Source organism: Esox lucius, chromosome 13 (assembly GCF_011004845.1).
Source record: "Esox lucius isolate fEsoLuc1 chromosome 13, fEsoLuc1.pri, whole genome shotgun sequence".
Taxonomy (NCBI): domain Eukaryota; kingdom Metazoa; phylum Chordata; class Actinopteri; order Esociformes; family Esocidae; genus Esox; species Esox lucius.
Window position 1 is genome coordinate 1 of NC_047581.1, and position 24,705 is coordinate 24,705.

The 24,705-nt window shown below is 42.6% G+C and overlaps 2 protein-coding genes and 17 non-coding genes across 19 annotated transcripts; 1 reads left to right on the plus strand and 18 right to left on the minus strand.

Moving 5' to 3' along the window:
• Positions 1–4,007: 4,007 nt before the first annotated feature.
• Positions 4,008–16,363, minus strand: LOC114840516. Its single transcript, XM_034296309.1, has 14 exons — positions 16,133–16,363; positions 15,743–15,871; positions 15,434–15,538; positions 15,211–15,276; positions 14,787–14,934; positions 14,207–14,250; positions 13,990–14,055; positions 13,681–13,767; positions 13,489–13,524; positions 12,957–13,101; positions 12,661–12,732; positions 12,416–12,443; positions 11,428–11,525; positions 4,008–4,468 (listed from the first exon to the last, which is right to left on the minus strand). Exons 1-14 carry the CDS (start codon positions 16,340–16,342, stop codon positions 4,008–4,010), a joined length of 1,695 nt encoding a protein of 564 aa, XP_034152200.1. The 5' UTR covers positions 16,343–16,363.
• Positions 5,595–5,713, minus strand: LOC117595457. The gene has a single exon (XR_004576741.1). It is a non-coding gene; the product is annotated as a 5S ribosomal RNA (ribosomal RNA).
• LOC114837365 lies at positions 5,817–5,935 on the minus strand. Its single transcript, XR_003780882.1, has one exon. It is a non-coding gene; the product is annotated as a 5S ribosomal RNA (ribosomal RNA).
• Positions 6,039–6,157, minus strand: LOC117595466. Its single transcript, XR_004576753.1, has one exon. It is a non-coding gene; the product is annotated as a 5S ribosomal RNA (ribosomal RNA).
• Positions 6,261–6,379, minus strand: LOC117595473. The gene has a single exon (XR_004576756.1). It is a non-coding gene; the product is annotated as a 5S ribosomal RNA (ribosomal RNA).
• On the minus strand, positions 6,483–6,601 carry LOC117595476. The gene has a single exon (XR_004576757.1). It is a non-coding gene; the product is annotated as a 5S ribosomal RNA (ribosomal RNA).
• On the minus strand, positions 6,705–6,823 carry LOC114837409. The gene has a single exon (XR_003780927.1). It is a non-coding gene; the product is annotated as a 5S ribosomal RNA (ribosomal RNA).
• Positions 6,927–7,045, minus strand: LOC114837420. Its single transcript, XR_003780938.1, has one exon. It is a non-coding gene; the product is annotated as a 5S ribosomal RNA (ribosomal RNA).
• Positions 7,149–7,267, minus strand: LOC114837431. The gene has a single exon (XR_003780949.1). It is a non-coding gene; the product is annotated as a 5S ribosomal RNA (ribosomal RNA).
• On the minus strand, positions 7,371–7,489 carry LOC114837443. Its single transcript, XR_003780961.1, has one exon. It is a non-coding gene; the product is annotated as a 5S ribosomal RNA (ribosomal RNA).
• On the minus strand, positions 7,593–7,711 carry LOC114837454. The gene has a single exon (XR_003780972.1). It is a non-coding gene; the product is annotated as a 5S ribosomal RNA (ribosomal RNA).
• LOC114837466 lies at positions 7,815–7,933 on the minus strand. The gene has a single exon (XR_003780984.1). It is a non-coding gene; the product is annotated as a 5S ribosomal RNA (ribosomal RNA).
• On the minus strand, positions 8,037–8,155 carry LOC117595458. The gene has a single exon (XR_004576742.1). It is a non-coding gene; the product is annotated as a 5S ribosomal RNA (ribosomal RNA).
• LOC117595459 lies at positions 8,259–8,377 on the minus strand. The gene has a single exon (XR_004576743.1). It is a non-coding gene; the product is annotated as a 5S ribosomal RNA (ribosomal RNA).
• LOC114837584 lies at positions 8,481–8,599 on the minus strand. Its single transcript, XR_004576744.1, has one exon. It is a non-coding gene; the product is annotated as a 5S ribosomal RNA (ribosomal RNA).
• Positions 8,703–8,821, minus strand: LOC114837425. Its single transcript, XR_004576745.1, has one exon. It is a non-coding gene; the product is annotated as a 5S ribosomal RNA (ribosomal RNA).
• On the minus strand, positions 8,925–9,043 carry LOC117595460. Its single transcript, XR_004576746.1, has one exon. It is a non-coding gene; the product is annotated as a 5S ribosomal RNA (ribosomal RNA).
• Positions 9,147–9,265, minus strand: LOC114837571. Its single transcript, XR_004576747.1, has one exon. It is a non-coding gene; the product is annotated as a 5S ribosomal RNA (ribosomal RNA).
• Positions 16,364–16,468: 105 nt separating the features above from the next.
• Positions 16,469–20,292, plus strand: LOC114840515. The gene is made up of 4 exons (XM_029124362.2): positions 16,469–16,576; positions 16,966–17,025; positions 17,112–17,169; positions 17,485–20,292. Exons 1-4 carry the CDS (start codon positions 16,494–16,496, stop codon positions 18,703–18,705), a joined length of 1,422 nt encoding a protein of 473 aa, XP_028980195.2. The 5' UTR covers positions 16,469–16,493; the 3' UTR covers positions 18,706–20,292.
• The last annotated feature ends 4,413 nt before the right edge of the window (positions 20,293–24,705 follow it).

Sequence of the window (24,705 nt, forward strand, 5' to 3'; positions counted from 1 at the left end):
GAGATCAGACGAGATCGGGCGTGCTTTTTTTTTTCTCTTTTTATTATCAAAATATACTCAATGTACAATATTTACAACATAGTATATAATATCACAAGACAGACGAAACACACTACAAAATAACCCAAAACCTATCCAAACACAAAAAACAAACACTCAATCACAACCATTTACTATCAATATTCCTTTAAAAGTTAAAGCACACTTCCCCACCCTCACCCATTGATATCAACCTATTCCCCCCACACATTGCACCTTCGACATCATACACTCCACCCTTACTCAACATACCCACATGTGTCTTAAACATAGAAACAAATATATCCCACACTCCCAATCTTCTCTTCTCAAAAAACGCATAATTCCGCCGACAATACACTGCATGTCTTACAAAACTCAAAACTATATTTAACAGATTAACATTGACCCCACTACATTTTCCCGACACCCCAAATAACACCATATCCTCCCACTCAAACTTACCCAAAAATGCATTATCCCAATTTTCCCACACCATCCCTTTCACTTTATTATAAAACACCTTCAATTCAGGACACTTTATACACATATGCAACAAATCCTCAGGCAACAGACCACAAACATCACATTCTCTCGGTATGTCATGGTCTATCTGATGCAATACAACTTTCGTGAAGATCCGATTATGCCGTATCTTAAAATCAGTACTTTCACACTCAATTTTATTGGCAGGAACATACAGGTTACCCCATATAGCCCCAACATCTTTTTCAGGAAACACCCGGCTCCACATCCTCTCCGCTGCAGGCCTGGCAGTCACCAACAACAACCTGTACATTAGTTTTGTTTTGATGCCTGTAAATGAGACAGTCTTATCTCCAACCCCAACTCTCAAGTTTGGAAAAACAAACAGATCTTCCCCCACCCCTTCCGCATTTACAATGGCCACCCATTCCACTGGTATACTCTCCTTCACCTTATCATACATATTTACAATAGTGCCCCTCCAGACCCAATCCGTATATTCCCCCACAGTATCAACAATAGCCTGGTTACTTAAGAGGCCAGGGATGACCTCATAAGCGAAATCTTTAATCATTCGCAGCCCAGCTCTCATAAAAAGGGGACTATATAGCACCTTGCCATCATGTAAAACCTTTGGATTCAGGAACACCGGCTGATTCATGACAAGATCTTTATGGTCACATTTAAATGAAATAAAAGAAAGAAAATCCCCCCAGGCTCTGAATACCTCAGCATAAAATGTAGGTATCATATTATACATTGGCTTCTCCACACCATTAAAAGACCACTGTCCTTGCACCCACCACCTTCATACAAATAATGTTTAAAGAAACCCCTCCATCCATATCCCCCCATCCCATATAAATACTTTTGCACAAGCTTTATCCTAGATGCCTTCCTCTTTACATTAATATCTATCAGGTTAAGACCTCCATCCTGCAAATCAGCTGCTAGAGTGGCTCTTGATATCCTTGCTCCCTTTCCCCTCCACACAAATTCAGAGATCAGTGCCCTTATTTCCCCCAAAACCCATTCCGGCATCTCAATTACACCCATGACATACATACATTTAGACACTAATAACGAGTTCACCACCACCACCCTCCCTTTCAGTGTAAGTGTTCTCAACCTCCAAAATGACAACGTCCGTTTTATCTTATTAATTACCCCTGTCCAAGTTCTAGCCGCAGCTTCTCTTTCATCTACCCCAATCGTCACCCCAAGTACTTTTATATAACCCTCAGCCCTCCTAAACTTGTACCCTCCTCCAGTATCCCTCACCCCACCCATATACAACACCTCTGTCTTTTCCACATTCACCTTAGCCCCAGACGCCCTCCCATATAATTCAACACAAGCCATTATTCTACCCACACTCTCCTCATCTTTCACAGTACATGTAATATCATCTGCGTATTGTTGCAACACACTAGTGCCCCCTCCTGGTACAGTAATGCCCCTCACAACTTTGTCTGCCTTCAACAGTGCTGCCAAAGGCTCAACAGACAAGCAAAATAAGGCAGCGGACAGTGGACACCCTTGTCTCACTGACCGCTCCATTGGGAAGGAGTCAGTGAGTAACCCATTGCATTTAACCCGGCTCAGTGCAGAACCATATAAAACCGAGATCCACCCCACCATGCGATTCCCAAAACCAAATGTGCGCAGGGTCTGCAATAAAAATGAGTGTTCCACCCTATCAAAAGCCTTATTTAAATCCAGACTTAGCACAATGCCCCCTTCAATCCCCATCTGGCGTACCACATCCCTGATTGTACATGTTATATCCGCAATGTCCCTCCCAGGGACACCATATGCCTGCGTCTCTGTAATTATACTCCCCATCACCTTGTTTATACGTGCAACTAAAACCTTGGCTAAAATTTTATAATCAGTGTTCAGCAAGCTTAATGGTCTATAATTACCCAGGTCCTCTCTGCTTCCCTTGTTTTTAAACAGCATGGTCACCAGACCCGTTGCCATGGATTTCGGAACTTCCTGTGTCCGTTCCATATCCCGATAAACCTCCCACAATATAGGTGCTAAACTATCCACAAATTGAATATAAAATTCACTAGTCAACCCATCAGACCCCGGACTTTTGTTTTTATTACCCGCCAATATAGCCTCCCTTATCTCCCCCACCGTTATATCTTCGTCACACATCCTCCTCTCATCACCAGATAATTTAGTGTCTAAAAACCCTAACACCTCCTCAATACACCCTGGATCAGTACCACCACTAGTATACAACTTACGATAAAACCCCTCCACTGTGTCCATAACCCCTACCAGATTTGTGACCCGACCCCCCTCCTCATCCTTTAGTGCCGTAATGAACGCCCTACTCTGTCTCTGCTTCTCCAGGCCCAGAAAAAACCCAGTATTTCTTTCCCCTTCCAGTGCATATTTGGCCCTACTTCTCACTATTGCCCCTTTACATGCCCTCCGTTCATAGGTGTTCACTGCATCCTGTGCATCTAGAAGACCAGATATATCATGTACAAACCCCGTATCCACTTTCTCCCTCTCTCTGTCAAGGCGTTTATACAAGGCCACCCTCTCCCTTTTTAAAATAAAATTCCTCTGCCTGGCATAATCCAAGCTCAACCCCCTAATCTTCTCTTTCAGACCTTCCCACCACATCCCTGCGTTAACACATCTTAATTCATTTGACAGTTCCCTATTTATACACTCAAAGATCACACTATTATACTTTTCTTCTTTCAAAAGTTCAGCGTTCAAACACCACACCCCACCCCCTCTATTAGGCACACCAGGTCCCAGCAAAAACCCCATTGAGGCATGATCACTCAAATAATTAAAATCATATCTAATTTGATGAACATAAGGCACCACATTCCCAGACCCTAAAACATAATCAATGCGGCTCTGCTTAAGACAGTTCAATACCACCTGCCTCCTTGAGAACACCCTTTTACTTGGATACACATCCCGCCATATATCAATCAACCCATACTTCTTCATAACCCCCATTAAAACACCCCGTGATACATCAGTGCGTAGCATTGTACTCTGTGATAGATCTAGTCTCGTCATTTGAACATTAAAATCCCCAACTAGTAGACACTGACCCACACAATATTTCCCCAGTGATTTGAAAAACACAGCCCGGTCACTCTCCTTATTTGGTGCATATACATTTACCAAAGTGTATTCTACATTTAAAAATTCAAATCTAACCACTAAAATCCTGCCCCCCTCATCTGCATACACCTGCCTAATATTCTGCACACTACCCCTTTTAATCAATAGCGCCACCCCACATGAACGCTCACCAGCATTATTACAATAAATCAATTCAGTCCATCTCTTTCGGATTCCACCCATCATATTATCAGTCCAATGCGTCTCTTGTATACATAAAATATCAGCCTTCAGGAGCTGTATCGTCTGTTCAAATCGTTCCATACTTCTCAACCCATTTATATTAACCGAAATTACACTCACCATTAGGAAGATGCAATGAGTTAATTCCATCATCACGACTCAGTCAATTTCTTCTTCTTGCTAGTAGCCTGTCTCCATCCCGTCTCTCCTATCCGCTCCTTTACAATTCCATCCGTAGCTCCATCACCATCTCCATTGGATTCCTTCCGCTTCGAGGTTTCACCTTTTTCCGCCACGCCTTCCGACCCAGTGTTAGGAATTATCCCACCTTGGGCCGTAGCCGCCCCCTTTTCAGAAGGAGCAGTATCCGCTTCCTCCCTCGTGCTCTCCGGCTCTTTTTCATTCGCCATCAACCCCTCCAAATCAACATTGTCCAGACTAGGCCCCAACTCCCCCTCATCCTCCACCGTATTTCCTCCACTCTCGCCATCTTCCTCATCTTTGTCGCCTTGTTCTTCATCCTCCGCCTCGACCTCCTCTTCCACCACAGTCTCCTCTATCACCACCTCCGCCTCCTCCCGTTGATCAGCTATACCACCATCTTGTTCTCCTCCTTTTGGCCCAGAGCACCGACAGCGAAAGCTCCTCTCTCCGCAGCCTTTACATGCCGGTCCCCCGCCTTCCCAATACACTCTCTGGCATAATGCCCCCGTTCATTACACCGCCGGCACTTAAATTCAGGGCATTCCCGAACAATATGGCCAGGTTGAAGACATTGCCTGCAGACCGCAGCTTGCTTGTCGTGGATGACCCTAAAATACTGAGCACCCTCCATTGTCTCAAACTTAGCTGAATAAGGAAGTGAGCGCACCTTATCTGTAAACCTCACCTTACATATTCTTGTGCCATCAGCAACATCCGTCTTCGGCCACATTCTCCTCCTAATTGGACCAACCGCTTCCACCTCCCATCCTCTTAATTTGTTCAAAATCTCCGAATCACTTATATAAACTGGTAAACTCATAAACGAAACTTTCATCTCATCCGACGATATTTCCTTCACATGGACAGTATTGGAACCAATTCTCAGTCCATCCATAAGTCTCTCTTTCCCGCAAATATGCGACATTGTAATTTCATATTTTCGAGTTCCCTTACGCCGACACCCGAGCACAGTTCCACCAGCTTGCTCAATCCCACGTAGAATTTCCAATACAGATAATTCTTGATCCCCGATGATATCCACCTCCACGGTACAAGCCTTGTCGTATGATTTCTCCTTCGGCGGGATGGCACCAGTATCATCCCTGTCGTGATCCTTTCTCATTGAAGAAAGCCGCGCCTTAGTTGTGGAAGCCATTTTGATCCGTCCGGTTACTCACATAGACAACAAAAAAAGGAGGAGGAAAGAAGAATTGTCCCCCACACGGCAGTTGCCGCATGGGGCACAACAAGTAATGTCCTCAGAACTCACTCACTCAGTGGCACAAAACCAATCCAAAAAAAACAAAACAAACAGAATCAACACCCAAGCTCCAAACAGACAAACAGTCAAATCTCAATCAGCACAACTCACACCTCTTTAGCTTCCGAGATCAGACGAGATCGGGCGTGCTCAGGGAGGTGTGGCCGTAAGCCTATTGACAGTTTGAATTTGGGCCTTTTATAGAGTGTGTGGACATGTCCTAAAAGAATGATTGACAGGATTTTTTCACAAATTAATTGACCCCAATCAAAAAGGCTTACAGCACCTGGTATTCCCAGGCGGTCTCCCATCCAAGTACTAACCGGGCCCGACCCTGCTTAGCTTCCGAGATCAGACGAGATCGGGCGTGCTCAGGGAGGTGTGGCCGTAAGCCTATTGACAGTTTGAATTTGGGCCTTTTATAGAGTGTGTGGACATGTCCTAAAAGAATGATTGACAGGATTTTTTTCACAAATTAATTGACCCCAATCAAAAAGGCTTACAGCACCTGGTATTCCCAGGCGGTCTCCCATCCAAGTACTAACCGGGCCCGACCCTGCTTAGCTTCCGAGATCAGACGAGATCGGGCGTGCTCAGGGAGGTGTGGCCGTAAGCCTATTGACAGTTTGAATTTGGGCCTTTTATAGAGTGTGTGGACATGTCCTAAAAGAATGATTGACAGGATTTTTTTCACAAATTAATTGACCCCAATCAAAAAGGCTTACAGCACCTGGTATTCCCAGGCGGTCTCCCATCCAAGTACTAACCGGGCCCGACCCTGCTTAGCTTCCGAGATCAGACGAGATCGGGCGTGCTCAGGGAGGTGTGGCCGTAAGCCTATTGACAGTTTGAATTTGGGCCTTTTATAGAGTGTGTGGACATGTCCTAAAAGAATGATTGACAGGATTTTTTTCACAAATTAATTGACCCCAATCAAAAAGGCTTACAGCACCTGGTATTCCCAGGCGGTCTCCCATCCAAGTACTAACCGGGCCCGACCCTGCTTAGCTTCCGAGATCAGACGAGATCGGGCGTGCTCAGGGAGGTGTGGCCGTAAGCCTATTGACAGTTTGAATTTGGGCCTTTTATAGAGTGTGTGGACATGTCCTAAAAGAATGATTGACAGGATTTTTTTCACAAATTAATTGACCCCAATCAAAAAGGCTTACAGCACCTGGTATTCCCAGGCGGTCTCCCATCCAAGTACTAACCGGGCCCGACCCTGCTTAGCTTCCGAGATCAGACGAGATCGGGCGTGCTCAGGGAGGTGTGGCCGTAAGCCTATTGACAGTTTGAATTTGGGCCTTTTATAGAGTGTGTGGACATGTCCTAAAAGAATGATTGACAGGATTTTTTTCACAAATTAATTGACCCCAATCAAAAAGGCTTACAGCACCTGGTATTCCCAGGCGGTCTCCCATCCAAGTACTAACCGGGCCCGACCCTGCTTAGCTTCCGAGATCAGACGAGATCGGGCGTGCTCAGGGAGGTGTGGCCGTAAGCCTATTGACAGTTTGAATTTGGGCCTTTTATAGAGTGTGTGGACATGTCCTAAAAGAATGATTGACAGGATTTTTTTCAAAAATTAATTGACCCCAATCAAAAAGGCTTACAGCACCTGGTATTCCCAGGCGGTCTCCCATCCAAGTACTAACCGGGCCCGACCCTGCTTAGCTTCCGAGATCAGACGAGATCGGGCGTGCTCAGGGAGGTGTGGCCGTAAGCCTATTGACAGTTTGAATTTGGGCCTTTTATAGAGTGTGTGGACATGTCCTAAAAGAATGATTGACAGGATTTTTTTCACAAATTAATTGACCCCAATCAAAAAGGCTTACAGCACCTGGTATTCCCAGGCGGTCTCCCATCCAAGTACTAACCGGGCCCGACCCTGCTTAGCTTCCGAGATCAGACGAGATCGGGCGTGCTCAGGGAGGTGTGGCCGTAAGCCTATTGACAGTTTGAATTTGGGCCTTTTATAGAGTGTGTGGACATGTCCTAAAAGAATGATTGACAGGATTTTTTTCAAAAATTAATTGACCCCAATCAAAAAGGCTTACAGCACCTGGTATTCCCAGGCGGTCTCCCATCCAAGTACTAACCGGGCCCGACCCTGCTTAGCTTCCGAGATCAGACGAGATCGGGCGTGCTCAGGGAGGTGTGGCCGTAAGCCTATTGACAGTTTGAATTTGGGCCTTTTATAGAGTGTGTGGACATGTCCTAAAAGAATGATTGACAGGATTTTTTTCACAAATTAATTGACCCCAATCAAAAAGGCTTACAGCACCTGGTATTCCCAGGCGGTCTCCCATCCAAGTACTAACCGGGCCCGACCCTGCTTAGCTTCCGAGATCAGACGAGATCGGGCGTGCTCAGGGAGGTGTGGCCGTAAGCCTATTGACAGTTTGAATTTGGGCCTTTTATAGAGTGTGTGGACATGTCCTAAAAGAATGATTGACAGGATTTTTTTCACAAATTAATTGACCCCAATCAAAAAGGCTTACAGCACCTGGTATTCCCAGGCGGTCTCCCATCCAAGTACTAACCGGGCCCGACCCTGCTTAGCTTCCGAGATCAGACGAGATCGGGCGTGCTCAGGGAGGTGTGGCCGTAAGCCTATTGACAGTTTGAATTTGGGCCTTTTATAGAGTGTGTGGACATGTCCTAAAAGAATGATTGACAGGATTTTTTTCACAAATTAATTGACCCCAATCAAAAAGGCTTACAGCACCTGGTATTCCCAGGCGGTCTCCCATCCAAGTACTAACCGGGCCCGACCCTGCTTAGCTTCCGAGATCAGACGAGATCGGGCGTGCTCAGGGAGGTGTGGCCGTAAGCCTATTGACAGTTTGAATTTGGGCCTTTTATAGAGTGTGTGGACATGTCCTAAAAGAATGATTGACAGGATTTTTTTCACAAATTAATTGACCCCAATCAAAAAGGCTTACAGCACCTGGTATTCCCAGGCGGTCTCCCATCCAAGTACTAACCGGGCCCGACCCTGCTTAGCTTCCGAGATCAGACGAGATCGGGCGTGCTCAGGGAGGTGTGGCCGTAAGCCTATTGACAGTTTGAATTTGGGCCTTTTATAGAGTGTGTGGACATGTCCTAAAAGAATGATTGACAGGATTTTTTTCAAAAATTAATTGACCCCAATCAAAAAGGCTTACAGCACCTGGTATTCCCAGGCGGTCTCCCATCCAAGTACTAACCGGGCCCGACCCTGCTTAGCTTCCGAGATCAGACGAGATCGGGCGTGCTCAGGGAGGTGTGGCCGTAAGCCTATTGACAGTTTGAATTTGGGCCTTTTATAGAGTGTGTGGACATGTCCTAAAAGAATGATTGACAGGATTTTTTTCACAAATTAATTGACCCCAATCAAAAAGGCTTACAGCACCTGGTATTCCCAGGCGGTCTCCCATCCAAGTACTAACCGGGCCCGACCCTGCTTAGCTTCCGAGATCAGACGAGATCGGGCGTGCTCAGGGAGGTGTGGCCGTAAGCCTATTGACAGTTTGAATTTGGGCCTTTTATAGAGTGTGTGGACATGTCCTAAAAGAATGATTGACAGGATTTTTTTCAAAAATTAATTGACCCCAATCAAAAAGGCTTACAGCACCTGGTATTCCCAGGCGGTCTCCCATCCAAGTACTAACCGGGCCCGACCCTGCTTAGCTTCCGAGATCAGACGAGATCGGGCGTGCTCAGGGAGGTGTGGCCGTAAGCCTATTGACAGTTTGAATTTGGGCCTTTTATAGAGTGTGTGGACATGTCCTAAAAGAATGATTGACAGGATTTTTTTCACAAATTAATTGACCCCAATCAAAAAGGCTTACAGCACCTGGTATTCCCAGGCGGTCTCCCATCCAAGTACTAACCGGGCCCGACCCTGCTTAGCTTCCGAGATCAGACGAGATCGGGCGTGCTCAGGGAGGTGTGGCCGTAAGCCTATTGACAGTTTGAATTTGGGCCTTTTATAGAGTGTGTGGACATGTCCTAAAAGAATGATTGACAGGATTTTTTTCACAAATTAATTGACCCCAATCAAAAAGGCTTACAGCACCTGGTATTCCCAGGCGGTCTCCCATCCAAGTACTAACCGGGCCCGACCCTGCTTAGCTTCCGAGATCAGACGAGATCGGGCGTGCTTTTTTTTTTTTTCTCTTTTTATTATCAAAATATACTCAATGTACAATATTTACAACATAGTATATAATATCACAAGACAGACGAAACACACTACAAAATAACCCAAAACCTATCCAAACACAAAAAACAAACACTCAATCACAACCATTTACTATCAATATCCCTTTAAAAGTTAAAGCACACTTCCCCACCTTCACCCATTGATATCAACCTATTCCCCCCACACATTGCACCTTCGACATCATACACTCCACCCTTACTCAACATACCCACATGTGTCTTAAACATAGAAACAAATATATCCCACACTCCCAATCTTCTCTTCTCAAAAAACGCATAATTCCGCCGACAATACACTGCATGTCTTACAAAACTCAAAACTATATTTAACAGATTAACATTGACCCCACTACATTTTCCCGACACCCCAAATAACACCATATCCTCCCACTCAAACTTACCCAAAAATGCATTATCCCAATTTTCCCACACCATCCCTTTCACTTTATTATAAAACACCTTCAATTCAGGACACTTTATACACATATGCAACAAATCCTCAGGCAACAGACCACAAACATCACATTCTCTCGGTATGTCATGGTCTATCTGATGCAATACAACTTTCGTGAAGATCCGATTATGCCGTATCTTAAAATCAGTACTTTCACACTCAATTTTATTGGCAGGAACATACAGGTTACCCCATATAGCCCCAACATCTTTTTCAGGAAACTCCCGGCTCCACATCCTCTCCGCTGCAGGCCTGGCAGTCACCAACAACAACCTGTACATTAGTTTTGTTTTGATGCCTGTAAATGAGACAGTCTTATCTCCAACCCCAACTCTCAAGTTTGGAAAAACAAACAGATCTTCCCCCACCCCTTCCGCATTTACAATGGCCACCCATTCCACTGGTATACTCTCCTTCACCTTATCATACATATTTACAATAGTGCCCCTCCAGACCCAATCCGTATATTCCCCCACAGTATCAACAATAGCCTGGTTACTTAAGAGGCCAGGGATGACCTCATAAGCGAAATCTTTAATCATTCGCAGCCCAGCTCTCATAAAAAGGGGACTATATAGCACCTTGCCATCATGTAAAACCTTTGGATTCAGGAACACCGGCTGATTCATGACAAGATCTTTATGGTCACATTTAAATGAAATAAAAGAAAGAAAATCCCCCCAGGCTCTGAATACCTCAGCATAAAATGTAGGTATCATATTGTACATTGGCTTCTTCCACACCATTAAAAGACCACTGTCCTTGCACCCACCACCTTCATACAAATAATGTTTAAAGAAACCCCTCCATCCATATCCCCCCATCCCATATAAATACTTTTGCACAAGCTTTATCCTAGATGCCTTCCTCTTTACATTAATATCTATCAGGTTAACCCACATGGAAATAACCTATATAAACATATATGTTTAAATATAGGTTTTGATATATGTTTTTAATATATGTGACATATATAAAATTGGCCGTTTTCCTATATTATATGTACATATATACACATATATGTACATATATGGGTACATATATGTACCTATATAGGTACATATATGCACGTATATATGTGTGCATATATGTACACATATATGCACATATGTGTACATATATACGGGCTTATATGTACCTATATAGGTACATATATGCACGTATATATGTACCCATATATGCACATATGTGTACATATATGGGTACATATATACGTGCATACATGTACCTATATAGGTACATATATGCAAGTATATATGGGTGCATATATGCATGTATATATGCACCTATATGTTTACCTATATATTAGTAAAATTATTAAAATCCATAGCTACTATGCAAAATAAATAAAAGCCCAAAATGTAGAAATGTACATTTATTTATTTACTTAAGAACAATCAAATAGAACAAGAACAAAAACAAGACAAAAAACTGAATAGAAAAAAACTATTTATCTTGTTGATCTTCTCAGCTCCGTGAGCTTTGAATTGATAGATGTGCCTATCTGCCCTCGGCTGGCTGCCGGCCACTTCTTCAATGTAGCATCTAGAGAAGACAAAAATAATTAGACAGTATAATAATAATATAGTGCTTCATCAGGAACCCAAAGTGCTTACAGTACAGCTGCGACTGGAGACATATTTTGGATAAAGGGCTGACCATAATAAAAAATGTGTCATGTAAACACGTCAATTGGAAGATTCTGATTGGATTCTGCTAAATCTGAAAGAAATTCTGATTGGAAACATCACCCCCCCTTTTTGGGGGGGGGGCATTGTTCTTTCATATGCACACGTCCGTCATGGGAACTGCATTGTTAACAGTCACACAGTCAATCATGTGCATCCAAAGCAGAGAAAATTCATGGATAGGAAAAATTTTGCCACTCCCGAGTTTTTTGTTTAGCTTAAAACACAGGTGAAGTACAACTTCTGCAGTTGTTTTAGGGAAATTAAGACCGCTCTGCGGATGTCAAAATGCTATTATTCTGAATAAGGCTTGGTGCATGTTTATGCACGTCATGATTAGATTATTTGTTTCCATGTAAACAGATTCAGATATTCTAATCCCTCAAATTTTTTATCTGATGTAAGAAACTTTGCACATGTAAACATATCTAGTTGTCAATGGGCTGCACTTTTATAGCATTTTCCTGCACCCCCAAAATACATTACAATGTCCTCCCATTGACCCATTCACACACACATTCCACCCGCGAGCTGCCATGCTAGGTTTACTCGAAGTGCAATAAGATCAAGCAATAAAATCAAGCAAATCAATAACCGGTATAGACAAAATAAGGCACAAACACAGGACAGAGGGGATTAAGGTGAAGGAGGGGTGAATATGATTATTTAAGAACACTTCAGACGACAACAATATGCCATGAGGTTATTTGCAACACTATATGTTCTACAAAATAGAGGACTACACACCTTACAGCGCAATACCCCAGCAATGTGGCTTTAGAAGAGGAAAGGTAGGATCAAGAAGTCAGAAAGCGATGAATTAGTATTAAAGGTGCCAAGCAGATACAGTAACAATAATTGGTGCTCTACTTTATGCAGTCTCCATTGATGCCTAACAAATTTTGTTACAAGTAGGCTATGGTTAAAGTGGTGAACTTATAAAGTCTTAAAAGTTTGGTTTTCCCTTCTCAATGCATTATGCATTTACTCACCAATAATGGCTGCCTTTTTAATTTGGTCAAGTGCGACCAGCTGGTCCCCATCCCCTCTGGTTGGCTTCCCACCTTAAAGTAATATTTCAAAATTATTATGAAAGGGGTGTAAAATGAAGGTGGAGAAAGCAAGAGTTTTTTTTATATACACATCATGTTTTCTTGAGGTGCAAGGAAATACAAAAATGCCAAGTAAAAAAGCGATGGTATGCCCGCACACACATAATTTATTCCACAGAATATGACTGTTTTTTTTTTTCAAGGACAGAAGAGATTAGGAACATGTTGTTTTGTACCATTCAGGTTGCTTTTCAGCAAAGTCTCCAAATCAAAGGTGCCCAGCAGGAGATTCCGCACCATGGCAGTAGCATAGGGGGCAAGGCGGGCTGCTTTCCACGCTTCTGCCTGGCAAAACACCCCAGAGCCCTTTATAACTTCCATCTGAAAAATAATTTCACATCACAATATACATTTATTGGCAATTTTTAGAAACTTTTTCATGTTTCATATTGATTCTTATGCTTAGCTTCCCAATAGTTAATAGGTTTTTATGTATAAATGCAGATTAATGATATGTATAAATGCAGATGAATGATAAAGAAATGAAACAAATTAATCACTGCCCAAAACGTTATTAAAGGAGAGAAGGAGGAGGACAGGGTGGGGGGAAAGGAGGAGGTTGGATGGAGAGTAGGGAAGGAGAAAAGACAGTGGGTGGAGAGGAGTGAAGGGGGGCAGGAGGAGAGGATGATTGTCACTTATAACACTAATTGGCTCCTACAAAGCACACAGTTTATACCCATCCTTACTACATAATATGTTATTCACCTGTGTTTTCGCTGAGGTCTCAGCTGTTGCTGCAGTCTTGTTAGAGAAGAAAAACATTGTTAAACTCTTCAACAATTTTATAAATATGGGGCAAGTAAATTACATATTACCACTAACTATCCCAACATAAAAATCCCTATAGCTCAGTTGGAGCCTTAAGTAAAATCTGAGGTATAAAAGGGTTACACACACCTGTGGTGTCTCTCGAAAGCGCTCAGTCACCATGGGACTCTCTTTAAAGGGCTCGGTGTCCTCTGGGCTCTGTCTCCTCTCTGGAGTCTTAGAGAAGAAAGAAACATAGTCAAACTCAACAATTTCTATTCATCCAAGCAAGCCACTATAGATTCTTATTTACAGGGGGGGCTTGAAAAACATTAAACATGCCAATAAATTAAAGTTACATGCAAAAGTAATCAGCCAAACATAATAAAAATCCATATAGCTCTGTTTGAGTAACAAGTAAAATAAATAAATAAATAAAAATGCAAGGGGGTTACTCACCGGTTGCATTTCTCCAAAAGTCGAGAAGGAGGAATCTAGATCCTCCACAGGAGTCCTTCCAGTCTTCTTCATAGAAGAAAAATATAGTTATTCTCTTAAATAAATTAAAGTGTAAATACATAAAAAATTAACACTATCAATCAGCCCAACATCACAAGTCTCTCCAGTTCTGCTTGAGAAACAATTTTAAAAAGCAATGAAAATCAGAGGAACTTACCTTTTGAGCAATAATGGCGATGTCACTTTTCATTTGAGGGATTTCTAGAAAGAGGTTATATAAATAAAAAACTATAATTACAATCACTAGATCAAAATAGCACCCAGCAACTCAGTGCCCTTACTCTTCGAAAGACATTTCCTGCAGGTGTGAACTCAAGCTAAAACCCTCCAAAGCCCATTGATAAGGCTCTGCATAGGAAACCTGGTTGTGAACGCAATTTTCTTTCTCCAATTTCTCCCAAATTCTAATTCCCCAGGGTTTTTTTCTGGAGCCGATTGCCTTCTTGAGCCGTTGAAGGCAGAAAAGCATCATTTATTCTCATGAACTGTATGTTCTCTAGGCCATGACTTTTGTTAACCCTCTACAAATTCCTCCAGAAAGAGACAAATAAATATAAATCTAATTTGAATCTTATCAACGGCTATATGAGCACACACACTACCTCACCAGCTAACAACATATTTTGCCAAACACGTGTTTCAGCCCATAACATTTCTAAGTTTACACTTCTCTGCCACCGCAATATCCATCTCCAGAAAAAACCTTGCTAATAAATATAAAAATTAGGAATACTTACGATTGATGATAATGTCTTTCAGACGTGCATTTTCATTTTTAAGAGAATGGACTTCATTTCTCAACTCCTGCAAATTTCTTTGCATTTGGTCAAGTTTCCTTCTCTCCCACATCTGTTCATCCAGGTGTTTTCTAAATTCAGCAGCTGTCTACGAGAAAGAGACAGAGAGAAGAACAACAGCTAATTGTTATATAACTTATTTTGTAAATGGTTGATTCTGATTGGCTGGGAGGATGTCACGAGAGGTGTAAGAGGAAGGTGGCAAGAAGTCTAGGGCAGAAGTCCCTCCACTTGGCTATATGTAACTGGTTGTCTGGCCTCCTGGTGGTTATTCCTTACTTAAAACATGAAACTTCCTCATCTTGTATGTCATGTAATGTATGTATGTAATACACCACACAATGGATGTCATCATTTAGGCTACCTTTTTCTTAGAGGGTGGTACTATGTCCTCTTCATCCCCAATACGCTCCTCCTCTTCGCTGGCCCGCTGGGAGGGAGAGAGAAAGTGAGAGGACAAAGTTGCCTACTGTGCCGGTGTCATACCTTGTTACAGCTACTGGTAATGCACTTTATTATAAAAGTCTTACTTATCTTTACTGTATTGCAATGTAACAACACACACTGGATGCAGACTGGTAGTGTACCTTGTTCTTTGAAGGCCTGTCATGACGCGCCTCATCCTCCTCCTCCTCCTTCTCCTCCTCCTCCTCGTGGTTGTATTTAGAAGGACATCTCTTTTTATTGTCAACCTTGACAGAGAGAAACAGACTGACTTTTAGCCCAACTCTTATTAACTTACGTTACACCACCTTGCACATACATCTTGTCAACAAAGCACATGAAATCATCATAGATGACACAATTACAAACCTACACACATGCCTACACATTAAGAAACAAGAGAGAGAGGGGGAGATCATTTAAGTAAAGCACCAATTGGTGCAGTCAGTTACCCTTTTCTTTGAAGCCTTCTCAGTCTGCCCCTGATCACGGTACTTTGAGTTTGGGATGTTTTGTTTGCTGTGTGACTTCTTTCTCCATCTCGATCCCACGCAGTTTAATTTGGAGAGTTTTTTCAAATTCTGGTGCAATAAAATTAAAATGTTATCATGAACTGCAAACGTTTGTCTAATCATGCTTAACGTTACCAAATCTAACATTAGTCCCAATTGGACTTCGCTTACATTAGCAAATTATGTAGCTAACATGAGCCAGAAAGCGAAGCTATTGCTAACCAGGGACCTAGCAAGATCCATTTTAGACTTCTTTAAGAGCGAGAAAAAACATTAAATGTGGTATGTAACTACATAACGTCAGATAAAGTTAGCATGTAACATACTTGCCACGTCAATAATTCTTGCTCGGTGCACCGGCCAGGGTTGGCGGCCTTTTCGCCATTCCACCAGCTTCTCGTTTTTTTCAGTCCTTTCAAGAAATGTTTTTACTGAAAAATTCCGGACACAGTCGAGAGCCAAAATACTATGGGCCCCTCTATCCTCACCCTCAGTCCATTCAAGTAGGACATAGCGGATCTCCAACGCTGATATCGCCATTTTTACGCCCAGCCGTTATCTTTCGGCGCGAAAGATAGTGTGCTGGGCCGCATGCGGATGACGTCATCAACTACGCGACGCTGTAGCGGCTGATCGGTGGCAGCAGAGTGGAGAAATGCAATTTAGACGCAATTAAAGAAAAGCAATAGATATGGATCCAGTACGTTACAAAAGGTACCTCGTTGACGACGAAGCACCCGTTCCAGAAAGAACAAAGAGAAGACGTAAACGAAAGTAAGTCTTGTAACAAAACGTACTAGAAGCTAGCTAGCTAAATTAGCCAGCTAACAAAGCTACCAGCTACAGATCATTTCCTATATCATGTAAACGCATGTGGCATAATTCCCCTTAATGTATGTTAAGTATGTTTGTATAAAGGTAAAATGTATCTTTCCATGTCCACTGTACCTTTCCATGTCCAAAGTAAATAAATAAAGAAAACTGTTCAAGTTGGAACTCTAGCCAGGAAAATATTTCACTTTGTGTGTTTTGAATCTACAGTCTTAAAGGTTTCACCTCATGAATGGAATTTACCTGCTTGGACTTAATCAATCAGTCATATCAATCCTATTATATTGAGTGATGCATGAAGTGTTTTAACATTACCACAACATTTTTGTTAGGGACATTTCTGAAGATATGGGTGATGATGAAGAAGCTGTGGCCTCTTCTTCTACAACTCAGTAAGTAGAAAACACGCACACCAAATTAAATACCAAATAAAAAAACCTACATATTTCTTGCTGAATGATTTTTATTTTTATTTTAGGTATCTCACCCAAGAGGACAATCAAGATGACCCGGTGTCTACTGCTTCTGATGACACAGTAAGTGGCTAAAAATGGCAAAAATATTAAAGTTAGGTGTTTTTTGTTTTGTTCGTGCATGTGCATGCACACTAGTTAATGTAAATCATCATAGATAATTCCACAACCCAATTCTTCCTGATGTTGCTTAAAGTGTCAGAAAAATATACATGTGGACAAAAGGGGGCATAAAATTAATTTGGAGAAGACTGTTAAAAAAAATAAACAAAGACACTTGAGCCTTCAAATGCAAGTGGTTACCAACCACATGAAATGGTACATTTGTATGAGTCTGTGCAAATTTGGGATTGCTAATCCAATGTTTTAAATTCACAGATGAACCAACCCATACCTGGCCCTAGCTCTTCACCTGGGGAGCCAGTAGAGGAACATCTAGAAGACCCCACAAGTCCAACTTTAGACCAGAAACCAACAAAAGAACAGGTGGAACTCCTGCTGCTGGCATTAAAACTCAAACATGGATTAACAAATAGAGCCTTGGAGGACATCATGCATCTTATCAACTTTATTGCTGGTCCTGGTGGGGAATTGGTTAGTGGCTCAAAGTACCTTTTCTACAAAGCATTTGATTCAGTGAAAGACATATTAGAAGTACATTATGTGTGCAAGAGTTGCAAGGTAAGCATGCAGGAAGGTCCCTTTAATGTCAAGTGCCCAGTCTGTGACCAGGACACATCAAAAGCGCATGCACAAAAAGACCAGTGTTTTTTGTACTTGCCACTAAAATACCAAATTAAAAAACTGCTTGAGGACCACCAATTAGGGAAACACCTGAAACACCGCTTTGAGAAGAAGGATGCCTCCATCAAAGATATATATGATGGACATTTATACAAAAAACGATCACCCCTTGCATCACCAGACAGCATATCACTGACTTACAACTGTGATGGAGTGCCAGTGCACAAATCAAACACAAAAAGTTTGTGGCCAATTTTGTGTACTATTAATGAACTGCCAATACAGCTACGTGCAAAACATGTTATGCTTTGTGGCCTGTGGTTTGGTCAAAACAAACCAAATATGAACACTTACATGAAACCATTTGTCGATGAATGCATAGAGTTGTACTCTAATGGTCTTATATGGGAAAGTGAAAGTGGGGAAATTGTCACAAGTAAAGTACTGCTTACTACCATGGTGGCAGATTCAGTTGCTCGGCCACTGATTCAGAACTTTAAACAGTTTAATGGTGAGTTTGGGTGTTCTTTTTGTATGCAGAAAGGAACAAGTGTGCTAAAACGCAGGGGGCGTGTAAGGGCTTATCCCTATGAAAAAGCAGAGTTGAGGAATCCCTCCCAGACTGATGATCTGGTGGAAGAGGCTCTTGCTGGAAACCCCACTAAGGGAGTGAAAGGGCCTAGTATTTTGTCTTGTCTACCTGATTTTAATATCATTGATGGCTGTGTTCCAGATTATATGCACAGTGTGCTGCTGGGTGTAGCAAGAAGCATCACCACGCTGTGGTTTCATTCTGAAAACAACCAATCGCCATGGTATATCGGACACTCAACAGAACAGATTGATGACATTTGAACTTCTATTAAACCCCCCTGTAATGTTTCCCGTGTCCCTCGCTCAGTGAAAGAGAAAAAGTTCTGGAAGGCACACGAGTGGAACATGTGGTTGTTTTATTACAGCATACCAACATTGAAAGGGGTCTTACCTGAAAAATATCTGAAGCACTGGTTTAAGTTGGTAAAGGGGGTTTCTCTTCTACTCGGTGAGAATATATCACCACTGCACATATCAGAATCTGAGGGGTTGCTAACAGAGTTTGTTCAGGAAATGGAGACCCTTTATGGGATCAATAATGTCACTTTCAATGTACATTTGTGCCTTCATCTGCCCAATACTGTGAGGAACTGGGGTCCCCTCTGGGCACAGTCTGCATTTGTGTTTGAGTCATACAATGGGATCATTTTAGATATGATAAAGAGCAGCCAGGGAGTTTCTCTGCAGATAATGAAAACAGTTTGGCTACAGGTTGCATTTCCATCATTTTCCCAAAAAACCATGGTGGCAGCTTCTGATGATTACTTAGCTCTCTTAGAGTCTTTTTCAGTTGAGAAAAAAATGGTGCAGGAAGTAAGTCGCTGTCATGGTGTTACATCTCTGGGTAGGCCTAAAATTTGTATGATCAGAAATGATGATTTTCTGGCCTTGAACAGCATCAGCAACCTTGAAAATAGAGTCACTGTGAAGTATTTTTGCAGAGTAGTGGTTAATCTTGAAATAGTTCATTCACAAAACTACTCGCGTACTTTTCGGAGAAACTCGTACACTGTCATTCTTTCTGATCGAGAGGAAAGTATTTTCTCTGTGAAGACATTCATTGTCTGTGATCTGGGGCAGGGGGAGACATGTTATGCAGTGGGGAAGTACTACCAAAAAGTGAAACAGGACATCTGCGGTCAATTTAAGAATCCTTGTTATTACGTCCCTGTAAGGAAATGTCTGGGGCCTTTAGTTGCTATACAAGCATCTCAGATAAAAGAAAAGTGTCTGTTTGTTAAAACTGTGAACAGAAATGTTGACATTGTCTTCAAATTCATTAACCACAGTGAAATGCTCAGATAGATGTGGGATGATGATGATTACCTGAATGTATATTCTATGTACTTTTCTTTTGTTAGTTTTTTTGCTACATTCAGACTGTAATGACCTTTCAGCCATATTCTGGAAAATGCATTAAGACAATACAGAAAACATTGCATTTGGTGGATGTAACGGTGAATGTGTGGATGTGTATGAGCTGTAATGTGAATCTGGAAGTGACTTGAAATTGGAAAAAAGGCTTGATTGACAAAAAAAAAAAAAAACACAAACCATTTTGTTATACATTTCCTTCTTTTCCACTATTGACCTTGTAAATGTTTCAGGAAAACGTGTAGACATCATAGCTTTCCATCTCCTCTCACTTAAGTGCCATAGTTAAATTCCATAACATGCCAATTAGATGTGATACCCATTTCACGTGTTCGCACATACATAAGTTCTAGCATAATTTTTTTTAGTTATTTCTTAGTTATTGCCTTGATAATAGAAAATATGAGCTAGGCATCATGTATGACAGTTTCCAAAGTGAGATATGAGCTACAAAATGACCAGATCTTGCCATGAGCTAGGAGACGTATCTTGTATGTACATATAGGGCTTATATGTGGATATAAAGAAGCAATACAGGAGACCTATATGGCCTGTATATGCACATATATGCACCTCAATTTTGCCTATATGTGGCATATACACGCATATATGCAGCATATATATTATCATATATGTGCATATATGCAGCATATATGCAGCATATATGTGCATATAGACTGCATATAGGTTACATATATGCGCATATATCCTCATATAGGTTCTTTCCATGTGGGAAGACCTCCATCCTGCAAATCAGCTGCTAGAGTGGCTCTTGATATCCTTGCTCCCTTTCCCCTCCACACAAATTCAGAGATCAGTGCCCTTATTTCCCCCAAAACCCATTCCGGCATCTCAATTACACCCATGACATACATACATTTAGACACTAATAACGAGTTCACCACCACCACCCTCCCTTTCAGTGTAAGTGTTCTCAACCTCCAAAATGACAACGTCCGTTTTATCTTATTAATTACCCCTGTCCAAGTTCTAGCCGCAGCTTCTCTTTCATCTACCCCAATCGTCACCCCAAGTACTTTTATATAACCCTCAGCCCTCCTAAACTTGTACCCTCCTCCAGTATCCCTCACCCCACCCATATACAACACCTCTGTCTTTTCCACATTCACCTTAGCCCCAGACGCCCTCCCATATAATTCAACACAAGCCATTATTCTACCCACACTCTCCTCATCTTTCACAGTACATGTAATATCATCTGCGTATTGTTGCAACACACTAGTGCCCCCTCCTGGTACAGTAATGCCCCTCACAAATTTGTCTGCCTTCAACAGTGCTGCCAAAGGCTCAACAGACAAGCAAAATAAGGCAGCGGACAGTGGACACCCTTGTCTCACTGACCGCTCCAGTGGGAAGGAGTCAGTGAGTAACCCATTGCATTTAACCCGGCTCAGTGCAGAACCATATAAAACCGAGATCCACCCCACCATGCGATTCCCAAAACCAAATGTGCGCAGGGTCTGCAATAAAAATTAGTGTTCCACCCTATCAAAAGCCTTATTTAAATCCAGACTTAGCACAATGCCCCCTTCAATCCCCATCTGGCGTACCACATCCCTGATTGTACATGTTATATCCGCAATGTCCCTCCCAGGGACACCATATGCCTGCGTCTCTGTAATTATACTCCCCATCACCTTGTTTATACGTGCAACTAAAACCTTGGCTAAAATTTTATAATCAGTGTTCAGCAAGCTTAATGGTCTATAATTACCCAGGTCCTCTCTGCTTCCCTTGTTTTTAAACAGCATGGTCACCAGACCCGTTGCCATGGATTTCGGAACTTCCTGTGTCCGTTCCATATCCCGATAAACCTCCCACAATATAGGTGCTAAACTATCCACAAATTGAATATAAAATTCACTAGTCAACCCATCAGACCCCGGACTTTTGTTTTTATTACCCGCCAATATAGCCTCCCTTATCTCCCCCACCGTTATATCTTCGTCACACATCCTCCTCTCATCACCAGATAATTTAGTGTCTAAAAACCCTAACACCTCCTCAATACACCCTGGATCAGTACCACCACTAGTATACAACTTACGATAAAACCCCTCCACTGTGTCCATAACCCCTACCAGATTTGTGACCCGACCCCCCTCCTCATCCTTTAGTGCCGTAATGAACGCCCTACTCTGTCTCTGCTTCTCCAGGCCCAGAAAAAACCCAGTATTTCTTTCCCCTTCCAGTGCATATTTGGCCCTACTTCTCACTATTGCCCCTTTACATGCCCTCCGTTCATAGGTGTTCACTGCATCCTGTGCATCTAGAAGACCAGATATATCATGTACAAACCCCGTATCCACTTTCTCCCTCTCTCTATCAAGGCGTTTATACAAGGCCACCCTCTCCCTTTTTAAAATAAAATTCCTCTGCCTGGCATAATCCAAGCTCAACCCCCTAATCTTCTCTTTCAGACCTTCCCACCACATCCCTGCGTTAACACATCTTAATTCATTTGACAGTTCCCTATTTATACACTCAAAGATCACACTATTATACTTTTCTTCTTTCAAAAGTTCCGCGTTCAAACACCACACCCCACCCCCTCTATTAGGCACACCAGGTCCCAGCAAAAACCCCATTGAGGCATGATCACTCAAATAATTAAAATCATATCTAATTTGATGAACATAAGGCACCACATTCCCAGACCCTAAAACATAATCAATGCGGCTCTGCTTAAGACAGTTCAATACCACCTGCCTCCTTGAGAACACCCTTTTACTTGGATACACATCCCGCCATATATCAATCAACCCATACTTCTTCATAACCCCCATTAAAACACCCCGTGATACATCAGTGCGTAGCATTGTACTCTGTGATAGATCTAGTCTCGTCATTTGAACATTAAAATCCCCAACTAGTAGACACTGACCCACACAATATTTCCCCAGTGATTTGAAAAACACAGCCCGGTCACTCTCCTTATTTGGTGCATATACATTTACCAAAGTGTATTCTACATTTAAAAATTCAAATCTAACCACTAAAATCCTGCCCCCCTCATCTGCATACACCTGCCTAATATTCTGCACACTACCCCTTTTAATCAATAGCGCCACCCCACATGAACGCTCACCAGCATTATTACAATAAATCAATTCAGTCCATCTCTTTCGGATTCCACCCATCATATTATCAGTCCAATGCGTCTCTTGTATACATAAAATATCAGCCTTCAGGAGCTGTATCGTCTGTTCAAATCGTTCCATACTTCTCAACCCATTTATATTAACCGAAATTACACTCACCATTAGGAAGATGCAATGAGTTAATTCCATCATCACGACTCAGTCAATTTCTTCTTCTTGCTAGTAGCCTGTCTCCATCCCGTCTCTCCTATCCGCTCCTTTACAATTCCATCCGTAGCTCCATCACCATCGCCATTGGATTCCTTCCGCTTCGAGGTTTCACCTTTTTCCGCCACGCCTTCCGACCCAGTGTTAGGAATTATCCCACCTTGGGCCGTAGCCGCCCCCTTTTCCGAAGGAGCAGTATCCGCTTCCTCCCTCGTGCTCTCCGGCTCTTTTTCATTCGCCATCAACCCCTCCAAATCAACATTGTCCAGACTAGGCCCCAACTCCCCCTCATCCTCCGCCGTATTTCCTCCACTCTCGCCATCTTCCTCATCTTTGTCGCCTTGTTCTTCATCCTCCGCCTCGACCTCCTCTTCCACCACAGTCTCCTCTATCCCCACCTCCGCCTCCTCCCGTTGATCAGCTATACCACCATCTTGTTCTCCTCCTTTTGGCCCAGAGCACCGACAGCGAAAGCTCCTCTCTCCGCAGCCTTTACATGCCGGTCCCGCCTTCCCAATACACTCTCTGGCATAATGCCCCCGTTCATTACACCGCCGGCACTTAAATTCAGGGCATTCCCGAACAATATGGCCAGGTTGAAGACATTGCCTGCAGACCGCAGCTTGCTTGTCGTGGATGACCCTAAAATACTGAGCACCCTCCATTGTCTCAAACTTAGCTGAATAAGGAAGTGAGCGCACCTTATCTGTAAACCTCACCTTACATATTCTTGTGCCATCAGCAACATCCGTCTTCGGCCACATTCTCCTCCTAATTGGACCAACCGCTTCCACCTCCCATCCTCTTAATTTGTTCAAAATCTCCGAATCACTTATATAAACTGGTAAACTCATAAACGAAACTTTCATCTCATCCGACGATATTTCCTTCACATGGACAGTATTGGAACCAATTCTCAGTCCATCCATAAGTCTCTCTTTCCCGCAAATATGCGACATTGTAATTTCATATTTTCGAGTTCCCTTACGCCGACACCCGAGCACAGTTCCACCAGCTTGCTCAATCCCACGTAGAATTTCCAATACAGATAATTCTTGATCCCCGATGATATCCACCTCCACGGTACAAGCCTTGTCGTATGATTTCTCCTTCGGCGGGATGGCACCAGTATCATCCCTGTCGTGATCCTTTCTCATTGAAGAAAGCCGCGCCTTAGTTGTGGAAGCCATTTTGATCCGTCCGGTTACTCACATAGACAACAAAAAAAGGAGGAGGAAAGAAGAATTGTCCCCCACACGGCAGTTGCCGCATGGGGCACAACAAGTAATGTCCTCAGAACTCACTCACTCAGTGGCACAAAACCAATCCAAAAAAAACAAAACAAACAGAATCAACACCCAAGCTCCAAACAGACAAAAAGTCAAATCTCAATCAGCACAACTCACACCACCTTAGCTTCCCAGATCAGACGAGAGTGGGCGTGCTCAGGGAGGTGTGGCCGTAAGCCTATTGACAGTTTGAATTTGGGCCTTTTATAGAGTGTGTGGACATGTCCTAAAAGAATGATTGACAGGATTTTTTTCCGAAATTAATTGAC

What these genes read in the sequence shown, in the direction of transcription:
- LOC114840516 (XM_034296309.1), bottom strand. Translation starts at nt 16,342, where the DNA reads ATGGCGATATCAGCGTTGGAGATCCGCTATGTCCTACTTGAATGGACT. An exon ending in TCGCCATTATTGCTCAAAAG is followed by an intron (nt 14,056 to 14,206) that starts GTAAGTTCCTCT and finishes TCTTCTATGAAG; the next exon opens with AAGACTGGAAGGACTCCTGT. An exon ending in TAAAAAGGCAGCCATTATTG is followed by an intron (nt 12,444 to 12,660) that starts GTGAGTAAATGC and finishes CCTCTTCTAAAG; the next exon opens with CCACATTGCTGGGGTATTGC.
- LOC114840515 (XM_029124362.2), top strand. Translation starts at nt 16,494, where the DNA reads ATGGATCCAGTACGTTACAAAAGGTACCTCGTTGACGACGAAGCACCC. An exon ending in AAGAGAAGACGTAAACGAAA is followed by an intron (nt 16,577 to 16,965) that starts GTAAGTCTTGTA and finishes CATTTTTGTTAG; the next exon opens with GGACATTTCTGAAGATATGG. An exon ending in CTACTGCTTCTGATGACACA is followed by an intron (nt 17,170 to 17,484) that starts GTAAGTGGCTAA and finishes TTAAATTCACAG; the next exon opens with ATGAACCAACCCATACCTGG.